This window comes from Hyperolius riggenbachi, chromosome 3 (assembly GCF_040937935.1).
Source record: "Hyperolius riggenbachi isolate aHypRig1 chromosome 3, aHypRig1.pri, whole genome shotgun sequence".
Taxonomy (NCBI): Eukaryota; Metazoa; Chordata; class Amphibia; order Anura; family Hyperoliidae; genus Hyperolius; species Hyperolius riggenbachi.
Genome location: NC_090648.1, coordinates 421,323,699 through 421,345,764, shown reverse-complemented (window position 1 = coordinate 421,345,764; position 22,066 = coordinate 421,323,699). Strand labels below are relative to the sequence as shown.

Genomic DNA, 22,066 nt, shown 5'->3' with positions numbered 1-22,066 from the left:
AGATTACACAACACTCAGCATTCAAAATGAGTCTTTCAGAGCAGTCTGTGAAGTAATGAACTCTCCTCTAGCAGAGGAAAAGTAAACAGTTCAATTACAGTTGAGATAATAAAAGTCAGATAACAGCCCTCTCCACGACTAAGTTAGTCGGAGAGCTAATAGCTTTTTTGCATAGAGATAACAACTAGAGTTTCTCAACTCTTCCTGTACTGGAAACAATTAGACTGATGTATCTGATCTTAATGTTTTTTTTCTTAGCTGTACTACACATACAAATCATAATATCATCATTTTTTTTTCGCTTCAGTGTCTCTTTAACGGAACGGAAACTGAAGGTTTTGCAGCACAATAGGAACCTATGAAAATGGACTTTTACAGCACTGTGGGCCAGATTTATCAAAAGTGTCTGAGACAAAAAATTTGTGGGTTTTTAGAAATTTGTGCAGAACTGTCTCAGGCATCTTAAGAAATCATTAGGTAGTGCAGATTCCTTCTAAAATGGTTGTATAATAGGAGGAGCTTGGAAGGTCTCTCAGACAGTGCAGTGTGTGAGGGGAATTGCTGTTGCTGAGGTAACCAACACACCTGCTGTATTGGTAGCAGCAGGCTCTGAGGAGGAATTCAGCAGGTGGGAGGGGTACATAACAAATCATGTCTAGCCTGCAGTTGTACATCCGTAGAACTGCTTTCAAGCACTTCTTAATCTGCACCAGTTTAGGGATGGATTTGCACTTCTCTTAAAGAGACACTGAAGCGAGAATAAATCTCGCTTCAGTGCTTATATTTAGCAGGGGCATGTGTGCCCCTGCTAAAACGCCGCTATCCCGCGGCTAAACGGGGGTCCCTTACCCCCCCCTGCAAAATCGACGACCAGCTTGGTCGTAGATTTTGCTGCTCTTGAGGCAGGGCTAATGGCTGCAGCCCTGCCTCTCAGCAGCGCATCGCCGCCTCTCCCCCGCCCCTCTCAGCGAAGGAAGACTGAGAGGGGCGGGGGAGAGGCGGAGATACGCGCTGACAGACGCGCGTGAGGCAGGGCTGCGGCCATTAGCCCTGCCTCAATGCGGAAGCGCTGCCCGGGACTCCACGAGGGGATTGGGGAGGTAAGGGACCCCCGTTTAGCCGCGGGATAGCAGCGTTTTAGCAGGGGCACACATGCCCCTGCTGAATATTAGCACTGAAGCGAGATTTATTCTCGCTTCAGTGTCTCTTTAACTGTAGTGCAGCTCTAGAAATCCATGGTAAACTGCCACTATTACTAGGATTTAAGAACATTCTTATCATGCAGAACTGTTCTCCCTGCTAGTTAGAACAGATAAGAAGTAAAAACTGTCGGTAATGCATTGATAAATCTCCCCCAGTGACTGTAAAATGGACAGTTTTCCCGGATCCAGATGGCCGGATCCGTACGGCCCGAAAAAAAAAAAAAAAGATGTTAACTGGGCCTAACAGTTTTCCTTTATATTGTATTAGAATTTGAAAATAGAAAAAAAAAATCAGTTGAATAAATAAAGATGGGTTTATAGCTTAGTCAAGTAAACACATTTTCAATAGAAAAACAAACAACATAAATGTATTATGCAGGTCGTTACATCAGTCTGGAAAGAGGAACAAATGAGGATGAAAAGGACAGAGAAATTAGAGGGGTAACATGAGAACAGATAGAATAGGTTCTAAAAGCTAGACTCTCCCTCCAGGGAGCTGGGGACTAATGGTGCTGATTAGGTGTATAGCACACCATGTAGTTCACTACAGCAGCTGTTCTTCCAGTCTGAATGACAGCAGATGCCCGGTCCCCTAGCATTGACATCATTACACCTCCTCTCTTGGTTGGGGGTATAGGAGAGAGTTTGAGAAGCCTGCGATAAACGGAGATCACGCTTGTCAATAGAACTGATGCAACCTCCGGTCCCGGGCATGGCGGGAGTTGCAGTCTCTCACAGTATCCTGCTCTACGCCCTACCACAAGGCGAAAACTACATTGACCAGTAGGCTTTGCGGGGGGAGTGCGGTTTCCGCTTTCTAGCCGGCAACGTGTGGCAGCAGAGAGGGGAGATTAGCTTGCTGGTGTGAGCTGCTTGGGGGTTCAGAATGACGGTGAGTGAGCAGTGCATGCAGAAAAGCCTGGCGGGGGCACCCAGTCATTATAGGCTTGTGGTTGGCCGCGCTCACATTGGCATTGTAGATAGTTCAGCATTTGTATTTAGCTCTCCTTATGGACAGTCACATGGGGCTCTGACAGCTGGCACATTATTGTAACTACTGATTACTCAATTTATGTTGCTTTATTTCCATATTTTATCAGTAATATGTTTATGATTGAAAGTACTGTAATTGGAAGATAATTATTGATTATTCCCATAAATAGGTTGATTAGGGCATTTTCTCTCTACCCATTTGTATGTAAAATCCAACTTTCGGATCAATTACATTTTCTGTACCAGTCGACCATAGAATCGGTTAACACCTATTTTTGCCACACACTGCAGTCTTCTGTACCATTCTGATCGTAATAGGTTTCTGAGTTAAGTTTAGCTGAGATAGGTGTGATTGTAGATGCATGGAGAAGTTTACAAACAAAATATTAAACCCTGCATTTCTCAAAACTATAAAGGGGCATTCTGACAGATTCAAGGGCAGACCTGAAAATTGGGCCTGTACACAAAATTGTATTATTATTGTTGTTATTATGTAATGTATCTATAAAGCTCCAACATATTACGCAGTGCTGGACAATAAATAGGGATACATACATTGTAACAAGAGGTGACAGACAGAGAGGTAGCAAACGGTTATACAATACTAGTAGACCCAAGCCCGTTTAAAAACAGGCTCTAGGTCTTTTTTTTCTGCCGCCAGTGAGCATGCGCGCGCCCACGCCGGCCAACCTCGCTCACCGCATACAGTAAAAAATGGCGCACCATTCTGCCGATCATAAAACGCTATTTACCGTTTTAATGTACATACATTAAACCGGTAAATAGCGTTTTATAAAACAGCGAAACAGTGCACCATTGAAAAATGCAGGGAGAGGGGTCGGGCTGGAGAGGCAGCGGGCACGGGCAGTCGGCTGGCAGCGGGGGTCGGGCTGGAGAGGCAGCCGGTGCTCCAACAATCTAACCTACACTGGCAGTCGGCTGGCAGCGGGGATCGGGCTGGAGAGGCAGCCGGCAGTAGTCTGGCAGCGGGGATCGGGGTGGAGAGAGGATTACGTAGCCTTGGTATACATTACCTTCTCCCCGGCACCAATCGCTATTCGCTCCTTCACTTCATAGCTTGCAGGAGTCCTGCATCCAGCCAATCACCATGCGGCTTCAGTTTCCGCATGGTGATTGGCTGGATGCAGGACTCCTGCAAGCTATGAAGCGAAGGAGCGATCGCACCGGCCGGGGACAAGGTAATGTATACCAAGGCTACGTAATCCTCCCTCCACCCCGCTGCCTCTCCAGCCCGATCCCCGCTGCCGGCCTACTGCCCGCTCCCTCTCCAGCCCGATCCCTCTTAAAAAAAAATTAAAATATAAAACGATAAATATAGTTTTAAGTTAATGCTGCAGCGCCATTCTGACACTATTGGCGCTGTGCGCCATTTTTACCTGTCCCGCGCTCACCCGCCTGCCTCACTCCATGGTCCCGTCCAGCTGTCCGTTACTGCGCACATGCGCAGTTCCAAAAAAACAGACACGGACAGCTGGACGCAACGACCCAGGGATTTTATTGTATAGGGCAGTGTTTCCCAACCTTTTCCGGCCCGGGGAACACTGTCCGACCAAATTTTTCTCCGGGGAACGGCTCGCTCGTGCGGGGGGGGGGGGGGGGGATGCGCCCCCCGGTTGTTTGCGCGACCTAGTGGACAGTGCCGTGCGCAGCAGGCTATTGGGGGGGGGGGGGGGGCTGGGGTGCGGCTGCCTAGCTGGCATAGTTGCCCCAGTGTAGGGAGTTAAGTTGCCTCAGTATAGCCAGAATAGTGCCCCAGTATAGCCAGAATAGTGCCCCAGTATAGCTAGTATAGTGCCCCAGTATAGCTAGTATAGTGCCCCAGTATAGCCAGAATAGTGCCCCAGTATAGCCAGAATAGTGCCCCAGTATAGCCAGTATAGTGCCCCAGTATAGCCAGTATAGTGCCCCAGTATAGCCAGTATAGTGCCCCAGTATAGCCAGAATAGTGCCCCAGTATAGCCAGTATAGTGCCCCAGTATAGCTAGTATAGTGCCCCAGTATAGCTAGTATAGTGCCCCAGTATAGCTAGTATAGTGCCCCAGTATAGCTAGTATAGTGCCCCAGTATAGCTAGTATAGTGCCCCAGTATAGCTAGTATAGTGCCCCAGTATAGCTAGTATAGTGCCCCAGTATAGCTAGTATAGTGCCCCAGTATAGCTAGTATAGTGCCCCAGTATAGCTAGTATAGTGCCCCAGTATAGCTAGTATAGTGCCCCAGTATAGCTAGTATAGTGCCCCAGTATAGTTAGTATAGTGCCCCAGTATAGCTAGTATAGTGCCCCAGCATAGCTAGTATAGTGCCTCAGCATAGCCAGTATAGTGCCTCAGCATAGCCAGTATAGTGCCCCAGCATAGCCAGTATAGTGCCCCAGCATAGCCAGTATAGTGCCCCAGCATAGCCAGTATAGTGCCCCAGCATAGCCAGTATAGTGCCCCAGTATAGCCAGTATAGTGCCCCAGTATAGCCAGTATAGTGCCCCAGTATAGCCAGTATAGTGCCCCAGTATAGCCAGTATAGTGCCCCAGTATAGCCAGTATAGTGCCCCAGTATAGCCAGTATAGTGCCCCAGTATAGCCAGTATAGTGCCCCAGTATAGCCAGTATAGTGCCCCAGTATAGCCAGTATAGTGCCCCAGTATAGCCCCCCCAGTATAGCCAGTATTGTGCCCCAGTATAGCCAGTATTGTGCCCCAGTATAGCTAGTATAGTGCCCCAGTATAGTGCCCCAGTATAGCCAGTATAGTGCCCCAGTATAGCCCCCCAGTATAGCCAGTATAGCGCCCCAGTATAGCCAGTATAGTGCCCCAGTATAGCCAGTATAGTGCCCCAGTATAGCCAGTATAGTGCGCCAGTATAGTGCCCTAGTATAGTGCCCCAGTATAGTGCCCCAGTATAGCCAGTTTAGTGCCCCAGGATAGTGCCCCAGTATAGCCAGTATAGTGCCCCAGTATAGTGCCCCAGTATAGTGCCCCAGTATAGCCAGTATAGTGCCCCAGTATAGCCGGTATAGTGCCCCAGTATAGCCGGTATAGTGCCCCAGTATAGCCAGAATAGTGCCCCAGTATAGCCAGAATAGTGCCCCAGTATAGCTAGAATAGTGCCCCAGTATAGCCAGTTTAGTGCCCCAGGATAGCCAGTATAGTACCCCAGAATAGTGCCCCAGTATAGCCAGTTTAGTACCCTCCCGCCCATCCCCGCGGCCGCCGCTGTTATTACCTTAACAGCGGCCGCTCTCCCGTCTCCGACGCGTGTATATTCAAGCAGCGTATCTCCGGCTGCTCTGTGTGATGCACTGATGCGGAAGAAAGGAGGGCAGCGGCTTCCTGTAACGGCGATATGTATCGCCGTTACTATGGTAACCGAGCCCTGCCTCCTGCGCATCAGTGCATCACACAGAGCAGCCGGAGATACGCTGCTAGAATATACATGCGCTGGAGAGGGGAGAGCGGCCGCTGCTAAGGTAATAACAGCAGCGGCCGCGGGGACAGGCGGGAGGGGGGATAAGAGCACGGCACACCAGGCAACGTTCCGCGGCACACTAGTGTGCCGCGGAACAGTGGTTGAAAAACTATAGGGTAGCACAAGGTTATACATGCAATCAGGGTAAAAAGTGCGTTTTACAGAGACCCAGCAAATTAAGCTCTTTAGCTGTAGGGATCTATAGACCTATAATCTTGATGTGTGTGTTTTTTTTTTGTTTTTTTTTTGTGAGTGTGTGCTTTACATTGGCTGTGTACTGTTTACCTTACGTTTTCATGGCCTGCCAGTACCATATATACTCTCATATATGCCAACCCGCGTATAAGCTGAGGTACCCACCTTTCCCTTAGAAACCAGGAAAAAGTGATTGACTCGCGTATAAGCCTCCTCCCCAGTATAGCCCATTGTTCTCCCCAGGCTCTTTTAGCCGGGTCCTCCACCCGGCTAGTATTGGTGAGCACTCGGCTGTCATCGGCTCACCTCCTTCTCTGCTGTAAGTAGAGTTGTGCAGAGAAGCTTCATCCCTGCATTCTATCATCTCGCCCCACCCACCCGGCTACTTTTTCATGCCACCCAGCTAGAAAAAAATTCTGGGGAGAACACTGTAGCCTATTCCACAGGAGCCAGATGTGCCCCCAGTATAAGTTAGCACCCCACCCCATAGCCAGATGTGCCACAAGGATGATAGTTGTGTCTCAAGACGCCACTAGATGGGGTCATAGATATGAGACAGCGAATGACACACAGGAAGAATCCCTGATCATTGCACCACTGACACGTTGCTTGCGCGCTCCTTTTCACAGTCCAGGCGACACAGGTTGTCTTGAGCAACGCACTCTGCACACCATGTTGCAGGGGACTGGGACGGACACAGCAAGGAGCCAGCTGGCAAGACCAAGATCAATAGTGCAGGATCCTTGCGCTTCTCTGCCAGTAACAAAGCCTGCTCCACCATCCGTTCTGCTCCACAGACTCTCATATAAGCCGAGGGGGTAACTCTTTAGCACATTTTTTGTGCTGAAAAATTAGGCTCCAGCGAGTATATACAGTATTTGCTGGCGCTTTTTTTTATTGTGACATTCCTCTGTTCTGTTTTTGATGTGGGGCTATATCATATCATGTGATGCGTTTATACAGTATATCATTCTTAATCATCTGTTTTCAGGTTATTTTGGATTTGCCCAGTTCTAAATAACATACAAATTGCAAATACATTTGCATCTACCTTATCACCTCCAATCATAGCCATCAGGCTACTTACACTCTCATGTCTATAAAGTCACTTGGGCTGTTTTGGCAGTTTTTGCAGCACACAATATTCCTTTTAAAGTGGACCTTAACTCTTGCATAGGACAGAAGAAAAACATAGAGAAAATGCACACTGTATGTATGTAAAGAGTTTCGCCTGTCTAATTCCCCCTCATTTGTGTTGAATCGAAAGTTATATTTTGATCTCTCCCCAATGTCACCTGACTGCCATGGCAGATAAGGCAAATGAGCTCATTTGAAAGCACATAATACAATATGTCAGCTTCTATGAAAGCAGGATATAGAAACAGTGCAGATTTATTGTAGGACTTGTATCAGGTGTAAGGCCTGCTTCACATTGGATTTGAAAGAGGATCTGTAACATCAAAACATCCCCTGGGGGGTACTCACCTCGGGTGGGGGAAGCCTCCGGATCCTAATGAGGCTTCCCACGCCGTCCTCCGTCCCTCAGGGGTCTCGCTGCAGCCCTCCGTGAAAGATGACGTCAATATTTACCTTCCCGGCTCCTGCGCAGGCGCTCTGACGGCTGTTGGCTCCGAAGTAGGCGGAAATACCCGATCGCCGTCGGGTCTGCTCTACTGCGCAGGCTCAAGTTTCCGCCGCCTGCGCAGTAGAGCGGACCCGACTGAGATCTGGTATTTCCGTGTAGTTCGGAGCCGAAAGCAGCCACTGCGCCCCCGCTGGAGCCAGCAAAGGTAAATATTGAACTGACAGTCGGGTCTGTCGCCGGCTGTTCGGAGGGCTGCAGCGAGACCCCCGTGGGACAGAGGACGGCGTGGGAAGCCTCATTAGGATCCGGAGGCTTCCCCCACCCGAGGTGAGTACCACCCAGGGGATGTTTTTGATTTTACAGAGTCTCTTGAAAGCCAAATGGATTCGGTAATGCGTATCCGGTTTCCGTTTCACTGGATCCGTAAGGCTTCGTTTACACTGGCTAAAGGATCCGTGCAAACAGATCTGATCACCATTCGATCGGATCCGTTTTCACTTTGATCCGTGCACCTGAGTGGGTGGGTGAGGGAGGGTTAACTTACCAGGCTTCTGTCTTCCTCTGTGCATCTCTTGTCGCATCACATGACTACCACACTTCCTCCTTCAACCCGGAAGGAGGAAGTTTGGTAGTCGCATGACACAACGTTGTGGGACACAACAGGGAAAGAAGACTGTAAGAAACCCTTCCTCATCCGCCTGCTGCTCACTCAGGTACACAATCCCCCACCCCCAATGAAGCGTCCCCACATCAACCAACCCCCGACCCACACCCCCAATGGATTAGCCCTCCAAATGGTCCATATCATCACTTGAACCCCCAATGCAGCGCCTCATCTTCCATTTCCGGCCTGCTGAGCTCCACGATCCGGAAAACTAGGTGCTGCAGCAAAATTGCGTTCTGTTCAGCAGAACGTACGCAACGGAACCAAACGGCCGTATGTGACCGGTTCCATAGGTTAACATTGGATCTGTTTGCATCCGTTCTGTTTGTACAGTATCCGTTCAGTTCCACTTATGGCCCGCTCAGGTGCATCCTCCGGTATTAGGCTCCGCCCCCCCCCCGCGACATTAACCCGCCGGCCAATTAGCAGCGCCGGCTGGTTGTAAACACCTGATCTCCCCGTTACTAATAGTATAATACAGTTTGTTAAGCTAACAAAGTGTATTATACTGGCTGCCTCCTCCCCTGGTGGTCCCAGTGATCGAGCGACCACCAGGGGAGGAGGCAGCTCTGTATGTAAAAGCACACACACACTGATCCTGTCCACCTGCCCCCCCCAATCGCCCACAGCACCTTTCACACACCCCCCCGATCACCCCCTCAGACCACTGTTTGCACCCAATCCCCCCCCCCTAAACCATCAATCACCCCCTGTCACTATCTGTCAATGCTATATTTTAGATTAGGTCCTAAACTGCCCCCCCCCCCCGTGTACTGTATACATCTATTCTCACCTGTAATCACCCACCGATCACCTGTCAATCACCCCCTGTCACCACCTGTCACTGCCACCCATCAGATCAGACCCTAACCTGCCCCTTGCGGGCACCTGATCGAATGATCAGGTGCCCGCCCACACCCTCAGATCACCCGCAGACCGCCCTCAGATCACCTCCCAAGTGCATTGTTTACATCTGTTCTCCCCTCTATACACACCCTGATCGCTCATCAAGCACCCCCTGTCACCACCTGTCACCACCTGTCACTGCTACCCATCAGATCAGACCCTCATCTGCCCCTTGCAGGCACCCAATTACCCGCCCACACTCAGATTGCCCTCAGACCCCCCCCCCCCCCCTGATCACCTCGCCAGTGCATTGCTTGCATCTATTCTCCCCTCTAATCACACCCTGATCACCTATCAATCACCTCGTCGCCCCCTGTCACTGCTACCCATCAGATCAGACCCTGATCTTCCCCTTGCGGGCACCCTAACACCTGCCCACATCCTCAGATTGCCCTCAGACCCCCCTGATCACCTCGCCAGTGCATTGCTTGCATTTATTGTGCCCTCTAATCACACTCTGATCACCTATCAATCACCCCATCGCCACCTGTCACTGCTACCTATCATATCACACCCTAATCTGCACCTTGTGGGCACCCAATCACCCACACACACCCTCAGATCGCACTCAGACCCCCCATAATCACCTTCCCAGTGCATTGATTGCATCTATTCCGCTCTAATCACCCCCTGAGATCAGGCCCTAATCATCTGCCCCCTGCGGGCTTCTGATCACCTGGCCAAACCCTCACCCGCCCCACCGCAGTGTGAGAATTTTTTTTTTCTGATCACTGTAAAAAAAATGCTGTACAATAACTGTGGCACCTTTTTTTTTTTTTTTTTTTTTTTTTTTTTTTAATCAAAACTCAGTGACCACAGCTTTCTACTTCTCCAGTACTGCCTATTGCTAGGTAGTTGATCTTTTTCCTGGGTAGTCTCAGAGGAATACCCCCTAAATTTAGCAGTTTACCATGGCAAAAAAGGGGTATTCTGCTGAAGAGGCCGCCGAGATTCTGGCCCAGTGGGGTGAGTGCGATTGGGAAGCCTCATCCGACGAATCATCCGGGTCAGAATATGAACCAGTGAACAGCAGTGGCTCTCTGACCGATGGCAATGACGAGGTTGAGGTCCCGGCTAGAGCTAGGCGTACCACACCCCATGTCACCGGACCGCAGGTTCAGACTCAAGGGCAGCAGAGTGGAGCTAGCGCTGATCCGAGTTTTCTTGGTGAGGCATGCAGAACATCTCCTGGACCTAGTACTACCGTAGACCCTGGTGAAGTGGCGAGCACCAGCATGGTAGTAGAAACTGGATCGGTGGCACGTGCGTTAAGACCGAGTCGCAACCACCAGCAAAATGGGCCCGTACTACCCATAGTCTCCCAGAGGTGCTGGCAAATCCCAATTGGCAATCCCCTGGTTCCGCTGCACCCGTACTGCCCCCTTTCACCGCCCAGTCTGGAGTCCAGGTGGAGACAGACAATCTAGGATTGGCCCTAGACTTTTTCCATCTGTTCTTCACCGTGGATCTCTATGACTTAATTGTGGCTGAGACCAACTGTTATGCCACACAATACGTAACCGCCAATCCGAGAAGCTACCATGCCCAACCTTTTCGGTGGAAACCACTCCAAGTTTCCAAACTTAACTTTTTTTTGGGCCTTCTCCTTAACATGGGTCTAGTCAAAAAGAATGTATTGCGGTCTTATTGGTCTACGCACCCAATACATCACATGCTCATGTTCTCTGCTGCCATGTCCAGGTCACGATTTGAGAACATCGTGCGCTTCCTGCACTTGAGTGCCAATACAACCTGTCATCTAAGAGGCCACCCTGCTTATGACCGGTTCCACAAAATTTGGCCCCTCATAGACCACCTGTCATCAAAATTTGCAGCTGCTTATACCCCTGAACTGAATAACTATTCTGAGGCATTTGCACCTAGGCTGCAAAAAAGTGTCACATGTGGTATTGCCGTACTGAGGAGAAGTAGTATAATGTGTTTTGGGCTGTATTTTTACACATACCCGTGCTGGGTGGGAGAAATATCTCTGTAAATGGACAATTGTGTGTTAAAAAAAAAAAAAAAAAAAAAAAAAAAAAAATTCTCATTTACAGAGATACTTCTCCCACCCAGCATGGGTATGTGTAAAAATACACCCCAAAACAAATTATACTATTTCTCCTGAGTACAGCGATACCACGTGTGACACTTTTTTGCAGCATAGGTGCGCTAAGAGGCCCAAAGTCCTATGAGCACCTCTAGGCTTTACAGGAGTGCTTACAATTTAGCACCCCCCAAAATGCCAGGACAGTAAACACCCCACAAATGACCCCATTTTGGAAAGTAGACACTCCAAAGTATTCAGAGAAGAGGCATGGGGAGTCTGTGGCAGATTTCATTTTTTTTTTTGTCACAAGTTAGCGGAAATGGGAACTTTTTTTTTTTTTGTCTTCACAAAGTGTAATTTTCCGCGAACTTGTGACAAAAAATAAATTCTATGAGCTCACCATGCCTCTTAGTGAATACTTTGGGATGTCTTCTTACCAAAATGGGGTCATTTGGGGGGTATTTATACAATCCTGGAATTCTAGCACCTCATGAAACCTGACAGGTGCTCAGAAAAGTCAGAGATGCTTCAAAATGGGGAAATTCACTTTTTGCATCATAGTTTGTAAACACTATAACTTTTACCCAAACAAACAAAAAAATCCAATAAGTGTCTATTTATTGATCAAAGACATGTAGCACAATAAATTTAGACAAAAATGTATATAGAAAGTTTACTTAATTTGAAAAATGTCAGCACAGAAAGTTAAAAAAAGAAAATACTTTCAGCTATAAAATCTCATGACTAGTCCAAAAAGACAGATCCAAAAAGGACTGATGTTAAACTCAATTTTTCTGTTTAAACATAGTGTGGCACATGTTTGCATGTACCGTAAATTATTGAAACAGACCATGGGCTTGATTCACAAGAGTGCTAACTGTTAGCACGGCGTGATCGCGAATTTTCGTGCACAATTAAACGATTTCGCGTGGAAATTCACGAAAACGTTTAATTGCGCATGAAAATTCTTGATCGCGCGCAAACGCGAAAATCTGCGCGAAAACGACCATGCTAACAGTTAGCACTCTGTTGTGAATCAAGCCCCATGGCTGTTGTATTTTTGCGCTAGTAAACAGGTTCAGTTTAGTCGAAGGGACTCTATTTTTCATGACAAGGCACCAGAGCTGGTGGTAGACAAAAAAATAAAGCTAGCACCCATCTTTTTTTTTGGGGGGGGGGGGGCAGTTTTAAAATGGAAGTGAATCTTGTCTTTAAAATGATGTTAGAAGCTAAAGTTTTGGTCGCCAAGGATAACTTGTGGCCTCTTCATTACCACCAGACATCCTGCAGCCTCCCTATACTTTACAATGGGGAAAGAGAAGAACAAACCAGTATGAGCAGCTCAATACTGCATATTTGTTGCAAAAAACCTATTTATTCCCAATACATTATATAGCCTCCCTATACTTGCCTGGCACCCATTCCACGCTGATTTACATTGTGGCAGGCCATTTGGTACTGCAGTTACACAATCCACGTTTTGGAAGTGGTCAGTGACTCACATCACCGTTCTCCACGACCGCTGTTTGTATCTTTCCACCTGTTTTAGTGTTTTTTACTGCAAAAATTAAAGGAATACTATCGATTCACATATTTTTTTCAATTGACACAGGAATTGTTTGGGAAGTGCTGCTAAGTACTGGTGTATACATTTTAGTAGCAACTTCTTTGTTTACTGTTATCAAAATACATTCAAATTTTACAGCTGACTGAGCCATGAGGAGAGGGGAAATTCCCCTCACACTTGATCAGTTAACTCTATGTGTAACTCTGTGTGTGACAGAAAGAACAGCTGCCTGCAGCTTCTGTGTCCTGTGTTTCTGACTGACATGTCTGAAGAGAGCAGAGGAATTGTAACTAATTGTCACAGCTTTTCATACTGTTTTTGCTTTCAGAGTTTATTTGCTTTCTGTAGTCTGATATGCAACTCTGGCTGTGCATTGAAGCAGACACCCCTTCTGCAATTGAGTTGTCCCAATGTAGCTAAATCCTACCCTCAATAAATTACAGCTTTTACCTCTGATATTTAACATGAAAAGTAGGAAAATGTTTACACAGTCAGCTACTTAGACATTATTTTCACATTGTCATTTTAGAACACTTGGGTATCGATAGTATTCCTTTAAGTATTTTAGTGATATACGGTAATTTTTTAAAATTATTTTTTTTTTGTTGTTGTCGTTTTTATTATAGCAGTTAACGTATGTGTAATAGAACTATAAAATCCACAAATTTGAATCAAGGCTGTAGGACAAGTTTTGACCATCATCCTTTTAAGTACAAACTCATGATTGGACCTGTAAACTGATACTAGAATGAAGACTGTTAAATTTGTAATTACTGTATTTTCATTTGTATCTGGTAAAGGAAAGAAAGGGAACTGCTAAGGTTGACTTCCTTAAGAAAATTGAAAAAGACGTCCAAGCAAAATGGGAGAGTCAAAAAGTGTTCGAGGTCAATGCTTCGGACCATCAGAACCTGAACAGGTGGGTTTCTTTATTGCTCAAACTCATGAGGCCTTCATGGCCATATTCGTATATAGTCTAGATCAGTCATGGGTAAAATACAGCCTATGGGCCATACCAGGCCCATTTCGTTTTTCAATCTGCCCGCTGATGCAGGGCCGGATTCATTGCTGCTCTAGGAGAGGCAGCTCACTTGCCTTTTCCCCGTACCTCCCTCCTCTCCCTTTCCCCTCCCCGAGAGTCCCGAGCAGAGTATAAATGAAGTTACCTGCCGGCTCTTAGCTTCCACCGCCGATCTCCCTTCATCCAAGCGTCCAGCATCCCATCTCCATGACTGCTGTGGCTTTTTGTCATGTGATCCACCACCAGTACGTGTCGATAGGTTACATGAAGAGCAACACGCTGTCAGGGCCAGTTCTATACTTTTTGCTGCCTGAGGCAAACTTGTGATGATGCGCCCCCCCACCCTCCCCAATTTGGAATGATCGCACAGCGCCTGAAAATTTTCAGCCTCAGTATAGATAGGTAGGTAGCCAGACAGGTATAGGTGCCCCCCCCCCCCCCCCTGTATAGGGTAGCCAGGTATAGTTGCCCCCAGTATAGGTAGCCAATATAGGTCCCCCATTATAGGTAGCTAGTATAGTTGCCCCCAGTATAGGTAGCTACGGTAGTATAGTTGCTCCTAGTATAGGCAGTATAGTTGCTCCTAGTATGTAGAGCTGAAGGAAGCCTCAGGTATGTATAAAACTTTTATTCCCCCTCGTTTCAGGTACAGGTTAAATTACAACTGACCTGAGAGGGTTATAGATGCTGGCATATTTATTTCCTTTTAAACATTACCTAGCAACCCTGCTGATCTTTTATGCATCAGTAGTGTCTGAATCGCACACCTGAAACAAGCGTGTGGCAAATCCAGTTAAACTTTAGCCAGCGCACCTGGAACATCTAAGCTGCATGGTTGTTCAGAGTCTATGGCTTAAAGTATTAGATGCAGATAACTGACAGGGCAGCCAGGCAATGTGCATTATTTAAAATCTCCATGTCCCTCTCACTTCAGTTGTCATTTAGGTTTCATTGACCATTCGGATAACATTATCCAAGCTGCCATAAGCAATGGAGCATCTCCACCCTCTCCTACAGCATCTGATTAGATGTTTAATTTCACCACAATTAATTGCACATTTTTGTTCAATAAATAGCATCACTGTGGGTTCATTCTGCTGAGCTAATAAAAATCTGAGAGGTGCCAGTGTGTGCCCAGCATAACATTAGATGAAAAGTCCCTTTAACCCTCCCCCTAACCTGAGATGACCTGCCTAACTCCTGTGGCAAGTGATACTTGTTGGCATCTGAAGTGTTAGTAGTGTGGTGGTCCTGATGCAGTGCCAAGAGTATAGGGTGCGAGGGACAAGTTTCTCAAAACTGTACAGGTTAATCTTTTAATTATAGAAGCTAATAATATAGAAGGTCGTCACAATGTTAAACAGGCTTGTGGAGTAGAGGAGTCAGTCGGAGCAATTTTTGGGTACCTGGAGTTGGGGTAAAAAAATACTCCGACTCAGAACCCTAATTCGTTTAAACTGTAATTAAAATTAGAAAATATGATACAATGGTCTATTTCTCAGATAATAGTCATCCTGGGATGTCACTTTACTGCTAAAGCATCCTGATATGTCATTTTACTGCCTGAGCACCCTGATATGTCATTTTACTGCCTGAGCACCCTGGGATGTCGGTGTGTTGTCAGAGCACCCTGGGATGTCGGTGTGTTGTCAGAGGACCCTGGGATGTCGGTGTGTTGTCAGAGCACCCAGGGATGTCGGTGTGTTGTCAGAGCACCCTGGGATGTCGGTGTGTTGTCAGATCACCCTGGGATGTCGGTGTGTTGTCAGAGCACCCAGGGATGTCGGTGTGTTGTCAGAGCACCCTGGGATGTCGGTGTGTTGTCAGATCACCCTGGGATGTCGGTGTGTTGTCAGAGCACCCTGGGATGTCGGTGTGTTGTCAGAGCACCCTGGGATGTCGGTGTGTTGTCAGAGCACCCTGGGATGTCGGTGTGTTGTCAGAGCACCCTGGGATGTCGGTGTGTTGTCAGAGCACCCTGGGATGTCGGTGTGTTGTCAGAGCACCCTGGGATGTCGGTGTGTTGTCAGAGCACCCTGGGATGTCGGTTTACTTTCAGTAAACTTACATCCTGGGGCTCTCTGAAAGTAAACTGACATCCCAGGGCGCTCTGACATCCCAGGGCGCTCTGACAACACACTGAGGAGATAGACATGTGTATGTACAGTGCCTAGCACACAAATAACTATGCTGTGTTCCTTTTTTTTATTTCTCTGTCTGAAAGTGTTAAATATCAGGGTATGTAAGTGGCTGACTCAGTCCTGACTACAGTGTGACCCTCACTGATAAAAAATTCCCCATTTTACCTCTTTCTTGCTCTGAAGCCATTTTCTTCTAGGAAAGTGTTTTATACTTGGAATTTCTTATCAGTGAGGGTCACACTGTAGTCGCTTCCTGTCTGAATCAGGACTGAGTCAGCCACTTACCAGTCTGATATTTAACTCTTTCAGACAGAGAAAGACAAAAAGGGACACAGCATAGTTATTTGTGTGTTAGGCACTGTACATACACGTCTATCCCATCATGTCACATGTCACTTTAGGTATCCTTCAAATCCTGCTAATGTAAACTTTTATTCAGAGTTAAGCTATCTCTAACACCATAAGATGAAAATTGTCACTCTATGCAGTTCAAGTTGCTGAAGAATAAAGCTCCGTCTGTACACTAGGAATAATCAGTGAGATGCAAATATTTCCACCGATATGGCGCCAATGAAGTGGAGCAGTTGTCACACGAAGTGTGGGGGAAAACCATCAGCCATCACTGGTTGGGGGCTGCTGTACACACACTGGATTGTATGGGGAGTGTGTACGGTAGGGATGATCAAAGAGCTGCTAATATTTCTGAGGTCATACAGGAGTATGTATGATTTGTATGCAAGTACATGCAGCTCACTGCTTTTTTTTGAAGTCGTCATTACATGCAGTTGCCACCTACAAGGGCCCGTGGAGATCACCACCATGCATACAACAGCAAAAGTTCATGTATCGCAACCCAGCAGAGATGGGGTGGGAGGGGCAAGTCTGCCAGATCCTAAAGGCCCATACACACGTCGGATTTCCGCGAACGACGGGTCGTTTGAACGTCCCGTCGTTCGCCCGCTAAATCGGGCGTGTGTACAGACTATCGTTCGTTTGATAAGAGTGAGTTTGAGCGATCCGCCGTCGTTCGCGGAAATCCGACGTGTGTATGGGCCTTAATCCATGCACTTTTGCCACAGCAGACTTATACTGCATCATTAGACACTTTACTGTAGTCTAGAAAATCCCACAGCCCCGATTCCTGCCCAGGGAGTTCCACTCCATGGTGCATCTAGCCTTTGATCAAGTGACCATTAAGTCGTGAAACGTGTCAGGCTCATGTCATTTGAAGCTTACCTGTGATCACTGGATATTACATGCACAAGTAAAGGTTATATTTTATACTTATTAACTACGGTGAAATCAATTTTGTATTTTATGGCCTTTGAACAATCTATCTATATATATATGGCCTCAACCTTCAAGCAAGAAAAAGTAGCGCCCTGCCCCCAGGGCCGGTCCAAGCAAGGAGGGACTGGTCAAGCAAGAAGTAGCACTCTGCAGGGGCGGTCCTACACTTGCCGCCGAGCTGGAGGGGGTAGCGGGCAGGAAGGGGGTGTTGGGCACAGCGGCGGGGAGGGGGGTTGGAACCCCCCTTCCTCACCTGGGTCCCCCATCTGTGCTCCCCCTCTTGCTTAAGTTCAGCAGCAACAGCCGCTATTAGTAAGAGGCAGCGGGTGGGGATGACTCACCGCTTCCGCTTTCCAGTGTGTTACAATACAGTGGGCGGCATTGCAGGAAGTGACGACAGTGGAATGCACGCTGGAACACGGAAGAGGTGAGTCATCCTCGCCCGCTGCCTCTTACTAATAGCGGCGGCTGCTGAACTTAAGCTGGAGGGGGAGCGCAGATGGGGGACCCAGGTGAGGGAGGGGGAGTCCGACCCCCTCCCCGCCGCTGTGCCCAATACCCGCTTCCTGCCCGCTACCCTCTTATGTGGCTAATGCTATGCTGCGGGTCCGCTATTATTGTATAATTTATCTATGTCTTGGGGTAAGCTACTCTGTATTAGTATAAAAATATTTAAATGCTAACAAAAGCTTTCCTCTTTTCACTACAGCAAAAACAAGTACCTTGTCACTTTCCCTTACCCATATATGAATGGGCGCCTTCACCTGGGTCACACATTCTCCCTGTCTAAATGTGAGGTAAGGTTTGCAACAACTATTGTTGCAGGAAGTTTGCAGTCCAATGTGCATGTTTATCTGGGACAGTTTGTCATCCGTGTGTATCGGGTAATCTCTGGCTTTGTGTATATTGCTTGAAATCTAATGTAATATTTGCTCCAGTAACCATGTTACATGTACACAGGGGCACAGTATGCACAGATGAGACATAATACATGCCTAAGCACTCAAATCACAAAGCCTTACCGCATGCGGTAAAGCAGAAAACAGATTTTACTGAACTTTTTGTCAAATGACTTTTCACTAGGACTATTGCCACATGGAAAACTAAAATGACTGACTCGTGAGTTAAGTTACCAAACTTGTGAGGTAAAAACCTCAAAGATGTTAATTCACAAAGAAGTCAATTCACCTGGTATGCAGTAAAACAAGGGAGAACTTGTGTTTTATCTCCAGCCTTAAATAAACTCAGGGCTGAGGCTTCCTTCTGTTTTTTTACTTACCCGGGGCTTCCTACAGCCCCATAAGCATGGATATGTCCCTTGCTGTCGTCCTCAGCACCTCCGTACAGCCGCAATCTTCCCCAGTAAGCGGCTCAGTGGCGGACCTTCTGCACAAGCGCAGAAGGCCCCAGCTGACGTCACTCAGTCAGACTGAGTCCGAATTAGCTGCTTACCGAGAGTTGACTGCTGCTGAACGGAGGAGGGCGAGGGACACATCCATGCTTAGGGGGCTGGAGGAAGCCCCGGGTAAGTAAAAATACAGCAGGAAGACTCCTCTCTTAGTCTCTTTAAGCTGTTGGTAATATAACAAACAGCCATTTGTGAGGTTACAGAAGGGTGTTATAAGGAGAGAGAAGCAGAAACGGAGGTAGAGAAATGAGGAAAGTTAAGCTATTCAGGAGAGTAAGAAAGTTCATGACATTTTGTTTTCCCTCATTTCACGTGGTGTAGATCACAAATCCTCAATATTTTTGTGTAGTAATTAAAAATGGTTAATAAGCTGCTAATGCTTTTGAGCTGATAAACATTTTAAATTACCGTAATTTTATGCAGCTTGGACTTGCTCTTTTCTTGTCAATCTAGCTTCCAATTTCCATGTACTGCAATAATCCATCAAATACCACGAGGTAAAAATAATCTTTGTAAATTGTCATGAAGTTGTTCAGTAACGTACTGAACTACTACCACAGGTGTAAAAATCTTAGTGAAATTTTACCGCATGAGGTGATTTACCTCATAATAAATGTATCCCAAACAAGTGAATTGAGCCCTCAACTTGCTGATTTCGGTGATCTCATGTTTTTAATTTCTTGTGGTTGTTCCTTACCAGAGTTTTGTATTAAAAAGTTTTTATTAAAGTATAGACATACAAAAATCTGAGACATGAGCATAAAGTACAATAGACTACAGCTTATCCTCCCTTAGAGAATAAATGTGTATATACAGAAAGCAGTGAATACAAACTTCGGTGTCTGGTTTGACACAAGGGAGAAAACCAGGTTGACTAATCTATGCATATGTCCATACCAATTGTTTGAGTGAGCATATAAGTCAAACATTGTATGTGGTCTGCTTTCAGGTATTCACCTGTATAGGTTGTAGCTGGGGAAGAGCAAGTGATATAAGTAAATATCATTTACTGTTCTCGTTATAGTTTTTCAGTGTTAATAATATTACATTTTAGTAGAAATGTCCAATGATTTTACTGTAACTAACAGAATCATTGCTATATTTTGGCTCGCCCCAACTTTTTTTTTAGTGTAGCTTTAATAAGGAACTTAGCCATTGACAGTTGCTTTTGCCTACTTTTAGGGCCCTTTTCCACTAGCAATCGCTAGCGTTCACGCTGAATGCTAGCGATTGCTGAATCGCAAAGTGCAGGAAAGTTCCGGCGATTGCGTTCACGATTTTGCTATGCTGTAGTGTGCATAGCAAAATCACGGCAAATATCGCTCCGCAGCGCGATCGCGTTTGAGGAAAAAACGAATCGTGGTAGTGGAAATAACCTACCGCGATTCCTATGTTATTTAGCAAACCATAGCGATTTTAAAAAATCACTAGCGGTTTGTGATTTTGCGATTCAGCATTTCAAACGCCGCTAGTGGAAAAGGGCCCTTAGGGATTTCATAGAAATGTGATTTTATACAGTCTCTACGCTCAGATGAAGTACAATCCAGCAGCACCAAAGGGAGAAGAACTATCGGCTCAGTTGTGATGACCTAACACATTTATCCTTTTTTTTTTTTTTCCTTTTATTGCTTTTGCTTGTATATCAAACTCAAAATTTCACAAAAATGTTTGCTTATATTGCAAAGTGCTTTTAAACCAAGTTACTTTCATTCCAAGGTTTTACTGTATTCTGTTTCACTACATTTCTGAGTATTTACCCTGTATTATGTCATATGTTGTGCATATAGGGTTCCTGTACCACCAGAAGTGCTCTTCTAACTGTATTATGTGATTGTAGGCCTTTTCAGGTAAAATACTAATTATTCTATTTTGATGTTTAAGTTTTCTGTAGGATTTCAGAGGCTGAAGGGGAAGACATGCCTTTTTCCATTTGGACTGCATTGTACTGGCATGCCTATCAAAGTAAGTTCCAGTGTCTGTGTTCAAGAGTTTGTGAAACTGGTATGATTCGATTCGGCACTGGTGGGCTGGGTGCCAGTGCAGCATTTTGGATATAGTGTACTGGTTAAGGGCTCTGCCTTTGACATGGGAGACCAGGGTTGGAATCCTGGCTAGGGTCAGTACCTATTCAGTAAGAAGTCCTTAGGTAAGACTTCCCAACACTGCAGGGTGGTGTCTTGAGCATGTCCTTACTGGCTGCAGCTTTTGAGCGCTTTGAGTCCCAACAGGAGAAAACCGCTATACAAATATTCGGATTATTATATGATTCAGTGTCCTTAGCATTTGGGACCACTGGTTTCTCTTCCCCATCCAGTTAAACTGAACTTCTCTCCTTTAAAGTAACACCCTTGCCAACTCCTAACTCCACTTGAGATCGGACCATTTTCTTCAACAGAGACCAATGGATAAATGGGCAAGTTGACAGATTCTATGTACTCCATAGGATCCATTCAGAAATGTCCAACATCAACCTGTCTGTTGTTTTGATAGCAAAATGCAAAGTCCTGTCTTGCATGACTTTTTTCTTGAAAACCGACAAGACAACCCGACTCTGTGCTAACGGATGCCTACCCTAAACTTTTATAATTACTTTTCTTTGTGTATGTATTTTCCTTTGGCTTCAGTTCCAGTGCCCAGTATGATACTCTTGGGTGCCAAAGTAATTTCAGCACCAGCAAGGCGCACTCAGTCCATCCCTGTACATCCAAAGTTAGCCAAGCGCCAACACCCAGACAATTGGTACTGTCACATGGTCTTGTCTAATTTACCTGTGCTTGTTAATATGAATTTTTCAGGCATGTGCAGATAAACTGAAGAGAGAGATGGAGCTGTATGGCTGCCCACCTCAGTTTCCCGAGGAGGAGGATGATGAGGAGACTCCTGAAAAGAAAGAGGATGACCTGGTTATCAAGGACAAGGCTAAAGGGAAAAAGGTAAGAAGGGGAAAATACTTGGTTCTCCCTCTTCCAATTCACTACTGCCTTTTTGTATCACCCCCTATTTGTGTACCCCTATTATAAAACCAGCAGGGATCTTGGGAAGAATAGTCCCCCTTCTGAGTGTAGTTACGCCCAACCATAGAAAGCCAGAATCTGTTTCTCTGAATTGCTCCACAGAGAAAGCATTCCCACAGACATCTGAGCAAAAAGTTTTGAGTCGGAATGATACCCTCTTAATATATGATCACTTAACTTATTTTTTTAATATTTTCATAGTGCCGACATCTTCCGCAGCACTGTAGAGCGTATATAGTCTAGTCACCAACTGTACCTCAGAGGTGCTCACAATCTAATCCTTTCCATAGTCATGTGTCCATTGTAGTCTACGGCCAATATAGGGGGAAGCCATTTAACATGTTTGTATCTTTTGGGGATGCAAAAGGAAACCGGATAGCCCAAAGGAAACCCACGCAAACACGGGGAGAATATACAAATGCCTTGCAGAGAGAGCACTGGCTGGGAGACTACCAGGGACCCAGCAAGGCGAGGGTGCTTTGTACTATGCCACCATGATGCCCACTTAACTAACAAGCCTTATAATGGGCTAGTTACTTTAAAGATGCCC

The 22,066-nt window shown here is 46.2% G+C and overlaps 1 protein-coding gene across 1 annotated transcript in view; it reads left to right on the top strand.

Annotated features, from left to right (window-relative positions):
* Window positions 1-1,992: 1,992 nt before the first annotated feature.
* The window catches only part of LARS1 (leucyl-tRNA synthetase 1), a 101,356-nt gene continuing 81,282 nt past the window's right edge, over window positions 1,993-22,066 (top strand). The window contains exons 1-5 of the mRNA XM_068277537.1: window positions 1,993-2,094; window positions 13,443-13,561; window positions 17,804-17,891; window positions 20,384-20,464; window positions 21,298-21,435. Coding sequence (XP_068133638.1) covers window positions 2,089-2,094; window positions 13,443-13,561; window positions 17,804-17,891; window positions 20,384-20,464; window positions 21,298-21,435 — 432 coding nt within the window. The 5' untranslated portion in view covers window positions 1,993-2,088. The remainder of the gene's footprint in view (window positions 2,095-13,442; window positions 13,562-17,803; window positions 17,892-20,383; window positions 20,465-21,297; window positions 21,436-22,066) is intronic.